General features: G+C 42.9%; 1 protein-coding gene across 5 annotated transcripts in view; it reads right to left on the minus strand.

Annotated features, from left to right (window-relative positions):
- The window catches only part of REPS2 (RALBP1 associated Eps domain containing 2), a 232,759-nt gene that overhangs the window by 134,013 nt on the left and 78,892 nt on the right, over positions 1-19,854 (minus strand). For 3 of the 5 annotated variants that reach the window (XM_067722167.1, XM_067722165.1, XM_067722168.1), the window contains exons 4-5: positions 18,893-19,019; positions 8,501-8,598 (exon numbers count right to left, since the gene is read on the minus strand). In XM_067722167.1, coding sequence (XP_067578268.1) covers positions 8,501-8,598; positions 18,893-19,019 — 225 coding nt within the window. The remainder of the gene's footprint in view (positions 1-8,500; positions 8,599-18,892; positions 19,020-19,854) is intronic. The other 2 variants (XM_067722166.1, XM_067722169.1) reach the window with 2 other exon arrangements.

The raw sequence follows: 19,854 nt of genomic DNA on the forward strand, positions 1-19,854 counted from the left end.
CACGGGGCCCGGAGAAGCACTCTGTCGGCAGTGCCTCTTGCTGGGACAGATGATGGGGAGCATGACATCGCCTGCTGCCCTGAGATCGGGGGACACTGATGCGCTTAGGGGTAAAATGGTGCCCCTGTAAGGGAGCCTTTCCTGTTCACACCACACTATCTACTGAGACCAAAGGGTCCTAGGAAACAAACACCACACTCCCTTCCAGCTTTACAAAGTACTCTCTGACACCAGGAGTTCAACTGGGTGTTTTCAGTTATATCCAAGAGGCTAATTCAGAGGCACCTTGTCTACCAAATCAGTGCGGGCCCTAGCTACTAGCAGGAAAGTTCTGGACACCATAAGCCTTTAATGAAATGCTCACAGCTGGGGTGGAAAAGCAACACTGATCCCACAAATAAAATGTGCTTATTTGCTTTCATCTAACCAACCTGTCTAACCCCATGGATGCTAGAATCCTAATGTGTACCAACCTACCATTCTTACGTTCCCCACCGCCTCTAAGCATGGATTCTGAAAGGCCTTAAGGCGGCACCCCAATCAGTCATGATATTTACTGAATCAATATCTTTGTCCCATAAACATCCTTCAATCTCTATCACAGGCACCCTCCTCTTATATCCTAGAGTCACATTTCTTTCAACGATCCAGTATCTCTTCACTATTCTCATCTCATAACACAGAACATTTTTGCCTTTCATGTAGAAGTGTCGCCCAGTGAAGAAACCAGGTGACTGCCATCACTTTAATCATTAAGAAGTGTGGGTACATGGGGAGCACCTGGGGAATACCATAAGCGACAGCTACAAAAGATTTAGGCTGAGAAAAGCAAATTTCAGTATCATTCAATAAAACGTTTCAAAAATAAGGGATAGAAAATCTGAAAAAGAATAATAAGTCGATGAAGGAAATAAGTAGGAAAAAGAGGCTGGATGCTATGAAAAATAGGACCTCTTTGTGGTAATAACAGTGACCACTGGGATATCTGTGTGTTCTAGGTAGATTTGGGGAAGTAGAACACATCAACCTTTCACCCCTTAGGAGATGACCAAACTCCATCTAGGGTTTCAAATCAAATAGGGAGTAAATCTGGTAAAACAAGATGTCAAACCGAGAGCAAGTCACGTGCATTCCGATAAATTTTATCAAACCAGTTCTTCCTGTTACACACAAAGGCAAACACACATATACCCTCTCCCTCCCTCCCTGCTGTCCCTCCCTCCCTCCTCCTCCTCCCCCCTTTCCCCTCACCCTTCCATTTCAGTCAGAGGAAGAGAATTTAGTTGTCTGAGCAATGCTGACAGGTACACACACACACACACACACACACACACTGTGGTGACTTTTACCATCCCTAAAACAGAAAATTTTTCCAGCCCTAATCTCTAGCCATAAGCTAATTCAACTTTATTGCCATAAAGGTAGAAACAAGAAATCAGTGCCAGTGGGCCTGGGGCACTCCAGAACCAAAAAGAAGTGGGGTCCCTAACCTCCTCTAAGGGCATCAGGGGCCCAGGACCTCCTCTCGACCACACAAAAGAAGTGCTAATTAAAACTACACCAAGATTTCATTTTTCACCTATCAGATTGGCCAAGATCCCTAAGTTGCTTAGCACACTGCGTTTGCATGGGTATGAGAAAATACACTTTCACACATTTGTTAGTAAGTGTGTAAATGGCCACCTTCTCCAATTTGAAAATCTCTACCAAAAATTTAAAATGTGTAGCCATTTCACCCAATTATTCCATTTCTAGGAAGTATTCCTACACATATACAAACACTGTGATTGCAAGTTCTAGCTATTGATCAGAGGGGACTGGTTACATGATTTCTGGCAGATGTACACAAGGAACTACTATGCATTCGATAAAACCAAAAAGATGAGGACATACTCTATGTACTCTTACAGACTGTTATTAAAGCTTATTGATAAGTAAAAAAATGCAAAGTGCACAACAGATGTGTAGTACGCTACCACACATGTAAAAAAGTGGAACTATATATTTTGCATATATTATATATAATTACATATAAGAATACCTATATTCACTTGCATATGCATAAAATAATCCTCTAATGATACAAAAGAAATGGGTCACGTCAAGTGCCTTGGGATGGGGAACTGGATGGCTGGGAGAAAGAGTGGGAAGGATACTTTTCTCTCTGTACCCTTTTGTATCTTTTGAATTTTTTACATTTTTAAAAAATTTTTAATTGCTCTGAAGAACAAGAGTATTTGAAAGCTCACAGCCCATGATCCAATAAGATAACAGCATGGTGTTTACTGCAGAATCTGAAACAAGCAACCAAAATCTTCGGGCGCTTTGGCTGCCGCCTAGTGAGGAGGGAGATCATCGCTAGGTGGTGTTTGGGCTCCAGCCACTCGGGAGAACGGCACGTGGTCGGCCTGCAACCTGAGGACTAGTGGAAGTGGCCCGGTGCTGGAGGAGACGCGGGGAGCTTCACAGGGGGCAAAGTCAGAGCTCGCAGAAAAGGGGCGATGGGAAAGATTCCTAAGTAAGGGGGAAAGGCCTGAGGCCCTACTGAAAAAAAAAACCCAACCCACACACAGGCCAAATGATGCCTTGCTAGGGACATCCCAGACCCTGAAAGAGCCGCCACGGGCTGGCTACCTCCTGGATCATCCCCCTGGGCTGAGCATCAGGGAAGGGAACCACAGAGGCTGGGGCAGGACCTGGTGTGCCCTACTTGCTTCCTGCTTCTTTCTGCTCCAAACTCGGAGCACCAGCTCCCTTATGACTCAACTCTCAGCCACCTCACTTCATCCCACCCCAATCCTTCGCCACAGTAATCTCTAGTTTCTAGTCTCCTTGTCCTCCTGGCATGCTGGTCCAGTCTACCTATAAAATAGCTTTCCCACCACAGAAAGTTCTCTCAGTGCAGTGTCAGCCTCCCAGAAAGACTGTTTCTCCCTGTTCCCATCAAAACTCTTAGAATGAACAATTCACTTGTGGTGACTATCAATTCTCTCCGGATTTATGCCAACACCACTCCAACAGAGCGTGGGGGTATTCATTTCTTTCACCACCCATGACACGGTCTTTGCTATTTAGATCCACACCAAAAGGACCAAAGGAGCAGACAGTACCCATCTCTGGCCATAAGTACCTATGGGGTAGGGTAGGGGGGCACGGCAAGAAATTGAGATTGACTGAGAATGAGGGGAAAAAGGAGACGACTAAGTTAAATACATGTTTTTCAAGTTGCAGACTTTTAGATTTATATGGTGGCTGGCTACCAATGTCTAACATCTCCTCCTATACCTGTTCATCAGAAAACTTTCACTGAAAACATAGCCAAACCCCCAATTAGAATGGCACGATGATAAAGTTCTCTAAATTCTGTTTGTCATTATTTTGTCTTTGAAATAAGAAGAGCACCAAGTATTGAGAATTTGCCCCCAAAAGACTGTTAAGTTCATCCTTCCATAAAGAGAAAAAAAAAATCACAGCATGTATGTTTTGGGTTTAAAAAGTAAGTGTGGAAAAAAAAAAAGTAAGTGTGTTTGGTTTAAAATAAAAGATATTTTTTAGTGGGATCTGGCTGGAAGGAAATTGCATTTCCCAAACCAGTCTCCCTAAAACCAGGTAAAGGTATACTGCATATATTAGATATATAAGAATACCTGTATTTGCTCATATACGCATAAAACATTCCCAGGATAATACAAAACAAACAGACCACACTGGCTGCCTTTGGGAAGGAAAACCAAGAAAGATCAGACGCCCATCCCTCCAGCTGATCCTCACGGATAAATGAGCAGACGAGCAATGAACTGCTTTTTAAGAATGAAAATACGTTAACCTCACACGTACAAGAAATATTAGAAAGTTCTCACACTTCGTGTTATCAATGGAGAAAAAGCATAGATGAATTGAGACAAAGGAGAAAACCCAGAAGATAAGACCGAGGCTGAAGAGTAAGGTTCCCATGCAGAGAACACTGACTGTGTGGGAAACACTGGGCAGCTGTGCGGGGCCTGCTGTGGCTACGGGGGTGCGCAGGGGCCCGACACCAGCGCCCCAAGAGCTGCGGGTGATCTGCTGGGAGCAGTGGGCAGAGAGGGACAGGCTTCAATCAAGGGGGCAGGAGGATCACATTCGTGTTTTTTAGGATGATTTTTGTCCAAGACGAGGATAACGGATTTGAAGAGGCCAGTGGTGGAAGCAGGAAGAAAGAGTCAGAGGCTGACAGATTAGATTAGGTGACAGAGGGCAGCATGAACTGAGGAAGTGCAGAGAAACAGACAATGGAGAGAGGTATTTAGAAAGTGATATGGCTAGTACTCAGTAGCCGATGGGCAGACGGGATGAGAGGGGCATCAGAAACAGCCAGCCGTGTACTGGCCCACGTGCCAGGGGCGTGGAGCCAGGGGCGGGAGGGTGAGAACTGCTTTTGTGGGAAAAGACATGTTTAAAGTGACAGTGGGGGGACTTCCCTGGTGGTCCAGTGGCTGAGACTCCATGCTCCCAATTCAGGGGGCCCATTTCAATCCCTGGTCGGAGAACTAGATCCCACATGCATGCCGCAACGAAGAGTTTGCATGCCGCAACTATCATTTAAAAAAAAAAAAAAAAAGGATCCCACATGCCACAACGAAGATTCCGCACGTGGCAACAAAGATCCCACGTGCTGCAACTAAGACCTGGGGCAGCCAAATAAATAAATAAATAAATATTTAAAAACAAAAAAAAGTGACAGTGGGACATTCAAGTGAAGACATCTGGCAGGTGATGAGATGTGGCCATCAGGCTCCATGTAGCTAAATAGTAACAGAGTGAGAACTAGACCCAGGGATCCCCAACACGCAAGGGGCAGGTGAAGGAGGGAAATTGAAATAAAAAGCTTACGAAGAGGCAGTCACAGAAGCAGGAGGCAAACCAGGAGAGGACAATGGGAGCAGGAGGGTCAATTCTAAACCCACGCCAGCAAAATCACAAACGACTACGTGACCTACGTGGTTAGGATCACTTGTGAGCAGTAAACCACAAAATGACCTATCAACACACCACGACAGAGAAGCAGGGAAGATTATTTACCATTTCTTTACACACCACTGTCAACCACCCACCAACATAGGATGTGCTCAGTATCTGAAATTTCAAGGGGAAAAACATCCAACACCTGAACGAAAAAATCAAAAGTGCGAAAATACTAAGACTGTTCATTCCAATGGCTGGGACTGAATTCCACATAAGCACCTCTGAAATGCCAAGCCCATGAGCTGCAACACTGCTGACTCAGAGTCCCTAAAAGCCTTCCCCCGTTCCCAGAGGCCACCCCTCTTCCAATCAGGCAGGAAGGACTTGAATACAAGGCCACAGAGGAAGCTAGGACAGAGCGAGGCTGCCATCAGCCCAAGCGCATGGCAACGTGGGGAATGAGTGACCCCAGCCCAGCCTGGCATCACACCCAATCCCTATTAATCCCCTACCACCAAAATCTTCCACTTTACATCCTCTCATCTACATGGCTAACTCAGGTTGGCATTTTGCTGTCTGGGACATGGAGTTCAACCAAACCAAGCTGAAAGGAGTAAGAAGGAAACCTAAGAACTGAAGAAAGAAAAACACATCAGCCATGAAAACCACAGACTGCTGTCCCGAAAAAGGCCCCTTGCTCTCATCTTAAACAGAAGGCAACGCTCCAAACAGGAGGGGGGACCTACACTGACACCAAACAAACATTAAGGGAATCAGACTGCTGCAGAGTATTACAATGGTCTGTTAAATCCATTCCAGCTCATTCGTGTTACAGAAAAGAGAAGGAACTTGCCCAAGGGCATGCAGAGTCTGCCTGGACCTGGGTGAGAACGTGTCTGGCTTTTCTGCACAATCCCATGAGTCCTTCTAATGGCCATTGGCTGCCAAATACTTCTATCCAGCCCCAGCTCTCCCCAGAGTTCCAGCCCCATATATCCTACCAACTCCTTGACACGTCCTCTTGGCTGTCTCTAAAGCTCAAATTCCAATATGCAACACCGATCTCATGATCTTGCCTCAATACTCCCAACACTAGCTTTTCATTCAGGGCTTCTAGGCTTAACAGATGACATCACCATCCATGCGGTTCCTGAGACAAAGGCCAGGAAATCGTGTCCAGTGTTTGAACTCTAGCCCTACCAGTTCCTAGCTGTGATCGAAGGCAAACTAAGTAAGGTCTTTATACTTCAGGTTTTGTCATCTGAAAAATGGGATAATGACAGGAATTACCTCATAAGATAGCTCTGAGCACTGCAAGAGAGGTGTGTATAAAGTGCTAAGCTCATAGAAAACATCTTTGTACGCACAGCTCCCTCTATCCTCTTGCCTGCTCTCCCCCGCCCCACCCCCCACCTGGTTAACATGGTTCAACGCTTTCCCTTTCAGCTGGAGTGTGACTCCCCTCTGCAAGCCTTCCTTGATCAGCCCCTGCCTGCCAAGGCCAGGACCTAACTTCCCGCCGCCATTTTTCATCCTCAAACCACACTGTAATTTCCACTCACCACATATCATAATTATATATTTACTTTGTGATGGTCTGATCAATGGCCATCTCCTCCAAGAGTCTATAAGCTCCATGAGGGCAGGGACTGGATGTGTTATACCTCATTTTTGTATTCTCAACACAATACCTGGCACTTAATAGGTATTTATTAAACATTAGTTGCTTGAAGCGCTCAAGAAGCACGTTTACCAGCAGAAAAACGGACCTAGAGATTAGAAGAGAAGTCCCAGGACACCAGTCCAAGTGAGAGCCCATGGCCATCTCAGCCAGGTGGCTACGCAGAAGGGGCCCAGTGAGCCCCATCCAACCACGGCGAGGTTCGGGATTTACTGCTTGTTTGACCGTCATTCTAACAGTTCAGGATGTGGTCTCCACAGCACTAGAACAGACTCTGTAGAAACATGCATGGCCACACCTCACAGATTTTTTACATGAATCCCAGTCCCTCCGATACCTTTCCTAATGTAACCATCACTCCACAGTGGGTGTGATTCTCATGTTTAAAAACACGTATTTTTGTACCACAGGACCTCTAAATGCAGCCAACTACTCCATCTGCGGCTCAGCTGAAGAAACAACTGTCTGTTCCAACTTGGGGGTAAAACTGAGCTCTACTGGACCTAGGTACCAATAAGGGAATTTCAGGAATATTTTTACTACACCCTATGTTTATTTATACAGCAACTCTAGAACCTAGCCTCCTTGTAACATGGGACTCTAATGTATATAGGAAAGTATTTGAAAGAGCAGGTTTTGACATTGGGCAGGCCTGGTTCGAATTCTGGCTCTGCCACTTACTAGTTATGAATGAAACCTTAGACCCATGACTTGACCTCTCTCGGCCAGTTACCTCATCTATACTAAGAGATACAACAATACCTAGATCTGATAGTTGGAGGAAGAATTATACACAAATACACAGCATATGGCTGAATTATCTACCACCTTTAAGAAAATTCTTTGTACACAGAGTTCTACCTCAGAAGTTAAGTTCTGTACCACGCCTAACACAGAGCCGCATCCCCAGAGGCTATAAAGTGAACACCTCAATCTCCCTTTGCCTTGTTTATTCTCTTCTAGAATACCAGCCCACTTCTTTATGGGACTATCTGACATCACCGGTCTACTGTGAGAAATCCCTGAGCATAAATGATCCTCCTTCCTAAGTTGGACAATTGAAATGTTATACAAACCACCCTACTTCCTCTTGTCTTTAGAATCAAACAGCCAATCCAGTTTTCTCAGGGTTTTTCTCATGCTGACATACACATACACCCTTTTTTGGGACTATGACTTCACCAGCATAGGACTCAGAAATACTACACAAGATAACAGTTGCAGACACGGGAAAAAATAAGAGCTCTTTATCCAAAGGAAACACTGGAGAAAGGGAAGCTGAAATTTGCTAAGTTGTGGTATAGCCAGGAGAAACTGGGAGATCACTTGTGCTTCTGCCATATGGTATCGATTACAAACAGGAAACTAGTTGCTGCCACTTGTAAAATAACTGTTCTCCAAACAGCATTGAACTAGGCACTGAGAGAAAATACAGGAGAACCACCTCTGCCTTCCAAAGCTTGCAGTATAACTGGAGGCACAAAACAAAATGGGCAATAGCAAACTATGCACTGAATAAGTAATATTAAAGAATAAGGCAGAGATAAGATAGGCTGTTTTGGAAAAAGTAGAGGCCTCCTGAAGGAGGTGCCTACTGATTAAGCAGATAAAGGTGGAAGGGCATTTTAGACATACCAAAGACTAAGAACCAGCCCGGATTAGTCTAGAGACACTGAGAAGGGGAGAAACACACACAGTAGAAACGATTTAGGAAAATACATAAGCAACAGAACAAGAAGTACAATATTTGCATTAGGGGGCAGTTTTATGTCCTGCTTACAAAAACAAAACAAACAAACAAACAAAAACAGGGCCATCAAGAAGCCATACCCCCGAAGTCTCCCACTGGCATAACCCCACAGCAGCGTCACTTACCCGGATAAGGGAAGCCTGATGCCGAAGGGGTTTGGCTCCTGGGCCCCCCAACGAGGGTCCCTCAGGCTGGACAAGGGGCTGTCTAGCTTCATAAGGAGCTGAAACAGCAGGAGGGAAAGTCAGCATGGTAGACAAAGATTCCACCCAAAAATTATGATTTCACACACAAATTGCTACAGTGTCTGCTTTTCAGGGAAGAATTAGCAAAAGAATTAGAGTTTACAGGGATAGGGCAACCTAAGACAAACAAACCTTGGTGCCCCTGGGTACAATTTAACTGAACAATCTAAAGACAGTCACCCAATTCATGATAAGGCAGGAAAATATTTATATCAGGTTAAGATTAGGAATAAATTAGAAAGGTGGAATGGTGTGAATCTAAACTGGGATAAAAAATAATGAGAGTAGTTAGAAAAGTGCCATGGGCTTCCCTGGGGGCGCAGTGGTTGAGAGTCCGCCTGCCAATGCAGGGGACACGGGTTTGTGCCCCTGTCCGGGAAGATCCCACGTGCCGCGGAGCGGCTGGGCCCGTGAGCCATGGCCGCTGGGCCTGCGCGTCCGGAGCCTGTGCTCTGCAACGGGAGAGGCCACGACAGCGAGAGGCCCGCGTACCGCAAAAAAGAAAGAAAGAAAAGTGCCATGTTTTAAGTGTTCAAATTCTAAATATAAGGTAAATTCTACATATACCCTGCTATTTAAAAGGCTTCCATTCATCATCCACACCCCCAAAGAAGAAAAGGAATATGCATTTTGAACATTAAGAATCAACATTGTCATTTATTTTGTTTTATTTTGTTAATACTTTTTTTAAAATTTATTTATTTGACTGTATTGGGTCTTCCTTGCTGCACGCAGGCTTTCTCTAGTCGCGGCGAGCGGGGGCTACTCTTCGTTGCGGTGCATGGGCTTCTCATTGTGGTGGCTTCTCTTGTTGAGGAGCACGGGCTCTAGGCGCGTGGGCTTCAGTAGTTGTGGCACGTGGGCTCAGTAGTTGTGGCTCCTGGGCCCTAGAGTGCAGGCTCAGTAGTAGTGGCGCATGGGCTTAGTTGCTCCGCGGCATGTGGGATCTTCCCGGACCAAGGCTTGAACCCATGTCCCCTGCATTGGCAGGCGGATTCTTAACCGCTGCGCCACTAGGGAAGCCCCTATTTTATTTTTGAAAATAAATGCCACTGTTATCCTTTCCTTAACGGAAAGAATGTAAAACCAAGTAGAGAAAACTACAAAAAGGAATAAATGCATTTTATATTTATTATCTTATCACTTAATAACCAAACTAAAAATAATTTTGCTACCTTTAAGAAAAGGTTTTAAGCCACCAAAATGAATGCATTTTTTTCATTCCTTTTATTTCCAGAACACTTAATAACAACCTTGCCAATATGGTAGGAAAAGTTAAATGTAACCAGGTAGTATTCAGCTCCAACAGAAAGGAGAAATTACCACTTAAAATGAAACCATTTCTGATCTCTGTGGGTTAACAGTTCAGGTTTTTGGAAGTATATAAACAAGTAAAATGCCTTTTTTCTGTAGCTTCTTATAAATAAAATTAGGTAGAGACAGCAGAGCAGCCTATTATGGCATCACCTTCAGCGTACTTTGAACTTTTTAAAATAAAGAAGGTATAACAGCACGTTAAGAACAACAAACCACTCTTGGCTCACAACTGCTCTTTGTTATTTCCTCCAAGGAACTGGAACACAGTATTATAACACATTAAATTACATTAAAACATCAAAATCACTGCCTGGCAAACCATGACATGGATTTCCTGACCCTGCTAAGAATGTATTAAAAATACAAAACCTGCAAAAGAAACATACACAGAGAACACACAGTCCAAATCTTAAATAAGCCTCACATGGTAAGCAGGTGCTGCCCTCAAAGAAGGATTTTTAAGATCATTCCATTTAGATGGAACATCAAATTTAACTCCTGTCAGGAGGCTTGAACCACAGCAAACTGTACCACGGCTGCGATACCAGTGGTCATGAGCTTCTCCTGGGAAGCTGACCTCACATGCCTCTGCCTCTGGCTCCCCTCAGAGGGAGGGAGCTTCTACTGCTCAGGAGGGACACGTGTGGAGGGAGGGCGCCTGGCCCATGGCTCCAGTCCCTCACCAACAAGGGTCTTCCTTCCCTTGGAAGAGACAAACACATCTTATCAATAAAGCCTGAACACTCAGCCGCATGGTGGGTCATTTTTGGAGAAGCCTGGCCTCAATGGCAAATTTTCTCTTCCTACTCCTGTGGGAAGCCTGAGTTGTCCACACCTGCCTGTGACTGGAAAGATGAGTGTCTAAAGCCCTCTGGTCGCAAATCTTAGACACGTGCTCCAATCAGCTCTACTGGTACCACAGCTGATATTCAGGCCACCATCAGTCTGACTCCTGCCTCGCTCCTCAACTAAAGCTGAACTCAGGAGGTAAAAAGGTAAAGGGTAAAAGGCTCGTTGCCTCTACTCTCCTTCCTCCCAAATAAAGCCTGAAACATGCAACTCAATGCAAAATAAACAATTCTTAGATCCCCTTATAAGAGGCTGAATAAGGAACTAGAAGTACCACCTTTCTCCAAGGGGAGGAGTATAAAATGAACCCTAAAGATTTCATCACTCTGAGATTCGTGTCAAACTAGAACAGAGACCACAACTAACTGCCCCATAAAGACTCCCCATCTGCAGTCACCCAATGAATGATATCCAGAAGGTGACTTTCAAGAATACTTAAGAGCTTCAAAAATAAAACGGAGGCTTCCCTGGTGGCGCAGTGGTTGAGAGTCCACCTGCCAATGCAGGGGACACGGGTTCGTACCCTGGTCCGGGAAGATCCCACATGCCGTGGAGCGGCTGGGCCCGTGAGCCATGGCCGCTGAGCCTGCGCGTCCAGAGCCTGTGCTCCGCAGCGGGAGAGGCCACAACAGTGAGAGGCCTGCGTACTGCAAAATAAATAAATAAATAAATAAATATAAATAAAACGGGTGCCAGATTCTAGAGACACAAAAGGAAATATGAGGGAATATCTGAGCACCTACAATGTGCCACGAGTTATGCTAGGAACAGATGTTTATATAACATTCCTCGTTTCATCCACAGAGCAAACCTCTGAGGCAGAGATTATTCCATTTCACAGATAAGGGAAACTGAGGCTGAGAAAAGCAAAATACCCATAGTCACAGAGGCTAGAAATGGACAGAAATTAGAAATGTAGGCCCACTAAGTCTACCTTTAGGCCCAGGAGACGGACATCACAGCCCATGCTCTTAAGTGAGAAGATACCTAGAATTGATACATCAGAATAAGATGTATAAGAAAAAGTAGAACAGACATTGATTTTAAGATAAGACATTAGATATCAGAAGAAACAGGTTATAAGAGTCAAAAGTAGTTGCCTCTGCCTAGAAGGAACATACCTCAATGTAATAAAGCTCATATAAGACAAACGCACAGCTAACATCATACTCGATGGTGAAAAGCTGAAAGCATTTCCTCTAAGATCAGGAACAAGACAAGGATGCCCACTCTCACCACTTTTATTCAACATAGTTTTGGAAGTCCTAGCCACGGCAATCAGACAACAAAAAGAAATAAAAGAAATCCAAATTGGAAAGGAAGAAGTAAAACTGCCGCTGTTTGCAGATGACATGATACTATACAGAGAAAATCCTAAAGCTGCCACCAAAAAACTATTAGAGCACATTAGTGAATTCAGTAAAGTAGCAGGATACAAAATTAATATGAAGAAATCTGTTGCATATCTATACACTAACAAAGAAGGATCAGAAAGAGAAATTAAGGAAGCACTCCCATTTACCATCACATCAAAAAGAATAAAATACCCAGGAATAAACCTACCTAAGGAGGCAAAAGACATGTACTCAGAAAACTATAAGACACTGATGAAAGAAAACGGAAGACGACACAAACAAACGGAAATATATACCATGTTCTTGCACTGGAAGAATCAATACTGTTAAAATGACTACACTACCCAAGGCAATCTACAAATTCAATGCAATCCCTATCAAATTACCAATGGATTTTTCACAGAACTAGAACAAAATTTTTTTTTTAATTTGTATGGAAACAAAGACCCCGAACAGCCAAAACAATCTTGAGAAAAAAGAATGGAGCTGAAGGGCTTTCCTGGTGGCGCAGTGGTTAAGAATCTGCCTGCCAATGAAGGGGACATGGATTCGAGCCCTGGTCTGGGAAGATCCCGTATGCCGTGGAGCAACTATGCCTGTGCGCCACGACTACTGAGCTTGCGCTCTAGAGCCCGCGAGCCACAGCTACTGAGCCCTCGCACCTAGAGCCTGTGCTCTGCAACAAGAGAAGCCACCGCAATGAGAAGCCCATGCACCGCAACAAAGAGCGGTCCCCACTCGCCGCAGCTAGAGAAAGCCCGCGTGCAGCAACAAAGACCCATTGCAACCAAAAATAAATAAATAAATGTATTTTTAAAAAAAGAATGGAGCTGGAGGAATCACACGTCCTCACTTTAGACTATACCACAAAGCTACACTCATCAAAACAGTATGGTACTGGCACAAAAACAGACACATAGATCAATGGAACAGGATAGAGAGCCCAGAAATAAACCCATGCACACATGGTCAATTAATCTACGACAAAGGAGGCAATAATATACAGTGGAGAAAAGACAGTCTCTTCAATAAGTGGCGCTGGGGAAAGTAGACAGCTACCTGTAAAAGAATGAAATTAGAACATTCTCTAACACCATACACAAAAATAAACTCAAAATGGATTAAAGACCTAAATATAAGACCAGACACTATAAAACTCCTAGAGGAAAACATAGGCAGGACACTCTGACATAAATCAGAGCAATATATTTTTGGATCTGTCTCCTAGAGTAATGAAAACAAAAATTTTAAAATGGGACCTAATTAAACTCAAAAGCTTTTGCACGGCAAACGAAACCATAAACAAAATGAAAAGACAACCTGTGGAATGGGAGAAAATATCTGCAAACAATGTGACTGACAAGGGCTTAATTTCCAAAATACACAAATAGCTCATACAGCTCAATATCAAAAAAACAAACAACTCAATAAAAAAATGGGCAGAAGACCTAAATAGACATTTTTTCCAAAGAAGACAAACAGATGGCCAACAGGCACATGAAAAGATACTCAATATCGCTAATTATTAGAGAAATTCAAGTCAAAACTACAATGAGGTATCACCACACACTGGTCAGTATGGCCATCATCAGAAAGGCTACAAATGGGGCTTCCCTGGTGGTGCAGTGGTTGAGAGTCCACCTGCCGATGCAGGGGACGTGGGTTTGTGCCCCGGTCCGGGAAGATCCCACATGCCGCAGAGCGGCTGGGCCCGTGAGCCATGGCCGCTGAGCCTGCGCGTCCGGAGCCTGTGCTCCGCAACGGGAGAGGCCACAACAGTGAGAGGCCTGCGTACCGCAAAAAAAAAAAAAAAAAAAAAAAGGAAGTCTACAAATAATAAATGCTGAAGAGGGTGTAGAGAAAAGGGAACCCTCCTACACTGTTGGTGGGAATGTAAATTGGTACAGCTACTATGGAGAACAGTATGGAAGTTCCTTAAAAAATTAAAAATAGAGTTGCCATATGCTCCTGCAATCCCACTCCTGGGCATATATTTGGACAAAAGTCTAATTTGAAAAGATACATGCACCCCAATGTTCAAAGCTGCACTATTCACAACAGCCAAGACATGGAAGCAACCTAAATGTCCATCAACAGATGACTGGATAAAAAAAGATGTGGTGTGTATATTTATATATATATACACACATATACATACAATGGAATATTTACCCATAAAAAAGAATGAAATAATGCCATTTTCAGCAACATGGATGGACCCAGAGATTATCACATTAAGCAAAGTAAGTCAGAGAAAGAAAAATATATTACTTATATGTGGAATCTAAAAAAGTGATACAGGACTTCCCTGGGGGTACAGTGGTTAACACTCCGCACTTCCACTGAAGGGGACGCGAGTTCAATCCCTGGTTGAGGAATTAAGATGCCACATGCTGTGTGGAGAGGCCAAAAAATAAATAAATAATAAATAAATAAATAAGTGTTTACAAAACAGAAATAGACTCACAGACATAGAAAGCAAACTTATGGTTACCAAAGGGCAAAGGAGGGGAGGAATAAATTTGGAATTTGGGATTAACAGATACTACTGTATATAAGATAGATAAACAACAAGGACCTACTGCATAGCACAGGGAACTATATTCAATATCTTGTGATAACCTATAATGGAAAAGAATCTGAAAAAGAATACATATACATATATGTATAACTGATTCACTTTGCTGTACACTGAAACATTGTGAATCAACTGTACTTCAGTTAAAAAAATAAACAATTTTTAAAAAAGGATAGAAAGTAGTTGCCTCTGGAGACCAGAAACAGGTTGAGTGGGAAGAAGTATTACTGCGGTTTAAACATCATCTTTTAAAATATAGATAAAATACAGATGGCAGTATCTGCCTCTGAGGGTTGTGGTAAGTAGAAAATAGTGCACATAAAGAACTCTGAACAATGCCTGACACGTAAGTCTTACCCAATGAGCATAAGCTATAGATACATCCAGCAAAGGAAGCTAGCAGGAGCCCAGAAGAGAGGCAGAAGAGAGGCTCTGAATCACAGACTGGTCCAAAGATGCTCAGTCTGATTTAAAACATACACATACACCCCATTAGCCAGGAATCATGGCAGGGTCTTGGACAGAGAACAACCCCAGAAAAATGTATTCCTAGAAAATTGTCCTAGCAGCTAAGCTGCTTTCTGAAAATGCATAAATCCAAGTTTAAGGATCATGATGTAGGAAGGGGCAACAGAAACTTAGAAAACAATGTTTCAAGAACAAAAGAGTGCCCACAAGGAGATGTCACTTCACATGTAATAGAATAGCTAAGATTAAAAACACTGAAGAAAGAAACTAGAGTACCAGCTGCTGGCAAGGAGCACTGAACTCTCATATATTGCCAGTGGGAGTATGCAGCCACTTGGTGAAACTCGGGCAGTTTCTTATACACCTACCCTAAGGTGCAGTAATTCCACTCCTAGGTGTCAGGAAAATGACAACAATGTCACAAAAAGACACACACAAATGTTCATAGCATCCTTATTCATAACAGCCAAACCCTGGAAATAACCTAAATGTCCATCAACAGAAGAATGGATCGTCACACCATGATACATTCATACAATGGAACAATACTGGGTAATAAAAAGGAACAAACTATTGAGATACAACACCATGGAGAATCTTAACCACTATGCTGAGGGAAAGACACCCGAGAGTACAGTCATTCAATATGATTCCATTTATATGAGGTTCTAGAAAAAGCAAAACTAGCCTACGATGATAAAAATCAGAACTATGCTTGCACTGGGGGGGCACGGGCGGGGAGGGAGTGACTGGAAAGGGGCATCTCTGAGGTGATGGAAATGTTGGTTTTAATGTCAAGCAGACTACTTTTTTACTGAAGTATAGCTGATTTACAATATTAATTTCAGCATAGTGATTCAATATTTTTATAGATTATATTCCATTTAAAGTTATTATAAAATAATAGCTGTATTTCCCTGTGCTGCACAATATATCCTTGTAGCTTATGTATTTCCTACATAGTAGTTTGTACCTCTTAGTCCCCTACTCCCCCACCCTGCAACCACTAGTTTGTTCTCTATATCTGTGAGTAGGTTTCTGTTTTGTTACATTTATTCATCTATTTTATTTTTTAGATACCACATATAAGTGATAACATACAGTACTTGTCTTTCTCTGTCTGACTTATTTCACTAAGCGTAATTCCCTTTTTAGGTCCATCCACATTGCTACAAATGGCAGAATTTCATTCTTTTCTATGGCTGAGTAATATTCTATTGTGTGTGTGTATGTACGTGTATCTTCTTTCTTCATTCATCTGTTGATGGACACTTAGGTTGCTTCCATACCTTGGCTATAGTAAATAATGCTGCTATGAACACTGGGGTCCATGTATTTTTTCAAATTTGTGCTTTCATTTTCTTCAGATATATACTCAGGGGTGGAATTGCTGGATCATATAGTAGGGAAATATTTTATTCATGATCAAAATGGTGGATACATGAGTATATCCATTTGTTAAAACTCAAATTGAAGATTTTATTTTATTTTAAAGAGTTCTTTTTTGATGTGGACCTTTTTTTTGTTTTAATTTTTGGCTGTGTTGGGTTTCTCTTGCTGTGTGCAGGCTTTCTCTAGTTGCGGCGAGCGGGGGCTACTCTTCGTTGCAGTGCGCAGGCTTCTCATTGCGGTGGCTTCTCTTGTTGCAGAGCACAGGCTCTAGGCACATGGGTTTCAGTAGCTGTGGCCCGCAGGCTCAGTAGTTGTGGCTCGCGGGCTCTAGAGCGCAGGCTCAGTAGTTGTGGCGCATGGGCTTAGTTGCTCTGCAGCATGTGGGATCTTCCCGGACCAGGGCTCGAACCCGTGTCCCCTGGATTGGCAGGCAGATACTTAAGCACTGCGCAACCAGGGAAGTCCTGATGTGGACCATTTTTAAAGTCTTTATTGAATTTGTTACAATATTGCTTCTGTTTTATGTTTTGGGGTGGTTTTTTTTGGTTTTTTGTTTTGTTTTGTTTTGTTTTGGCCCCAAGGCATATGGGATCTTAGCTCCCTGACCAGAGATCAAACCCGCACCCCTGCACTGGAGGGCGACGTCTTAACCACTGGACCGCCAGGGAAGTCCCTCAAGTTGAAGATTTTAAATGTGTGCATTTTATCACATGTAAATTTTACCTCACTTTTTTTTTTAAAAAGGGCTAAGAAAGAATGAAAGCATGGAAAACCCTGACACACGCGCTAAAAGAGCGAAGGAGAGAAGCAGGTCATTTCCTTGCCACTGGGGGAATGAAAGCCCAATTTGAATGGAATGAGGAGAAAATGGAGCATGAAGCAGAGAGAGCTGGTACAGACAAGTTTTTTAAGGAATATCAGAAAAAAAGAGTAGAACCTGGTGACTCGGTAGAACAAAAAACGACTCACCTGTGAATTAAAATCCAAAAACTAGACACCATGCTAGGCATAGTACTCCAATTTCCAAACCCAGATGAAATTAAGGAAAAAAAACCCACTTCTAAAAATAAGGAAATTCGGCAGGAGAGACTATAAGGAAAATGAAGAATTCTCAACCCCGTTTTGTTTCAGACACCAATGGGACACTCAGGTTCCAGGGGAGTGATTTTTCGTTCCTATCCCCCAACAACGTTATCTTGCATTTGCATAGGATTCAATTTCCAATCAGATTTTATACTCATGTTCTCGCTTATCCTCACAACACCCCTATAGGATACTATTACTCCATTTAAAAAGAGGAGAGGAAAATCATGGTTCAGAGCAGTAAGTGGCTTGCCCAAGGTCACATAGCTAGTCACATAAACCCTCACCTTCTGATTCCAATCAAAAGATTTTTCCATCATGCTACACCTGCTTCTCTCGGCAAGATTATAGTCTCTCTTCAGTCCAGCCTAGCACACATTTTTTTTTTAAATCTGTTTCCCTCTAGAAGTCACCACTATTTTCAATGCAGCAAAAACCTGCAGAAACTGGGTCACTTTCAGTTACAGCTCACAGAATTTTAAAAAAAGGCGGGGAGGGGGGGAGTTATGGATATCCAATTCTAGAATACCTTTAATTGGTCATATCTTAAGCTAGGAACCTGAGCCCCACAAGGACAAGATGCTGCCGTGAATTTATGGAGCTTTAAGCATTGCAGCCAGGGAGTCAACTCTGCAAGTCATTCTCAGAAGCAAGTAACGTATTCTACCACTAACATGGCCAGCACAGTGCAAATGTGAGCAAGCAGGCAACCCCACAACTGGGCACTTCACACACCTGAGCACGATGCCTCCCCTGGCATTTCCCTTATTCTTAGTCCCAAACACAAGAGCTAAATATTTTCATTTATGTGCTCAGTCTTTAAAGGTTGAATCAACTCTTCTGCAGAGTTCTATTTTTTAAGTAGTTTCATAAGAGCAGTTATATAAATATGTTTGGTGGCTTTGCAGAAAGGAATAACTATTCCAAAACAATACAAATCCTTCATGTGCTATGTTCCTGTGTAACGAAACTTGTATATGAAGGATTAAATCATCTAAATCATTATCTACAAGTCTAAAGATGAACTAGTTTGTAGGACAGAAAACAAGGCATTACTAACACAGATTTCATTTTATATTTTTTTCAACCTTGCTTGAGAGTATAAAATTAAATTGAGCCCTGTCTCCAAAGCCAGAGGTAATTAAGTCAGGAGACTGAGCAGCTGGTGGCGTTGCTGCCCGATAGATGAAGGAGCCTCTAAGACACTGCCTGGGACAGCTGGCCTCTTACCTGGATGCATCTGCTCCGTGCTTTTCCGCAGTTTGCTGTAGCCATGGCTCAAGGGCACCCTCTGGTAATGAGGCGGGGAAGAAGGAGGGGAGGCGAGGGGTGACATCGTGGGAGACTGCGTTTCCTGCTTCAAAGAACCAGAGCAGAGTTCAGAGACGATCACTCAAGGAGCCCGGCGCTCTGAGCTGCAGTTATGAAGTATAACGCAACTCTACTGCCAGTAAGCAGGCTGCTTTAATAAATGGAGGAGAATATTTTCTCAGAAACGCAGCTTGGTTAAAAAGCAGTGTCTGAGGATTCAGAAGTCTCCCAGAGAACAGTCTCGCCGGAGCTCAGTTACCTAAATTACTAAAACAAGCCTGAAACACTTCCAGTTACTCCAATAATATTTTCCTTGGGGAAACGAAAGACACTGATCACATGAAATAACATTCATACTCCCCAATTTTGATCTCTTCGTGAACAGATTCAATTTTCATTCATTAATAAAGGCTCCTATTTCCTGGATTTACACTTACCAAGTCTTCCAACAATGTGGCTATTTTTTTAATATTTTAAATGGTTAATGCTAAATATTCTGGGACCTGGCTAGCCAAAGTAAAATGCCAGCTTTTTTTTTATACTGAGAAATTGCAAAACAATTCATTATGGGTAAACCACTCCAACTAGCCTATTCCTAAACACTAGGATGGAGCCTTAATAAACTACAATTCAAATCTCAACTCGAATGTGAACTTTATGTAGGACCCCAGGCAAGACAAGCAACCTTCTAACTCGGCTACTGGGTTTCCTTTTTTTTTTTTTTTTTTTTAATGCTACCAATAGACTGGTAACTTTGGAATACCCAAGTAATGAGGAAACAGTACTTTTCATCAATATAGAGACTATATAGGTGCTCTTAGTCAAAAATAATAATAATAATGCAATCTGAGATACTAATCAAGTACTCTTTTTCAAGTAAA

The sequence above is a fragment of the Pseudorca crassidens genome, chromosome X (genome assembly GCF_039906515.1).
Source record: "Pseudorca crassidens isolate mPseCra1 chromosome X, mPseCra1.hap1, whole genome shotgun sequence".
Classification (NCBI taxonomy): domain Eukaryota; kingdom Metazoa; phylum Chordata; class Mammalia; order Artiodactyla; family Delphinidae; genus Pseudorca; species Pseudorca crassidens.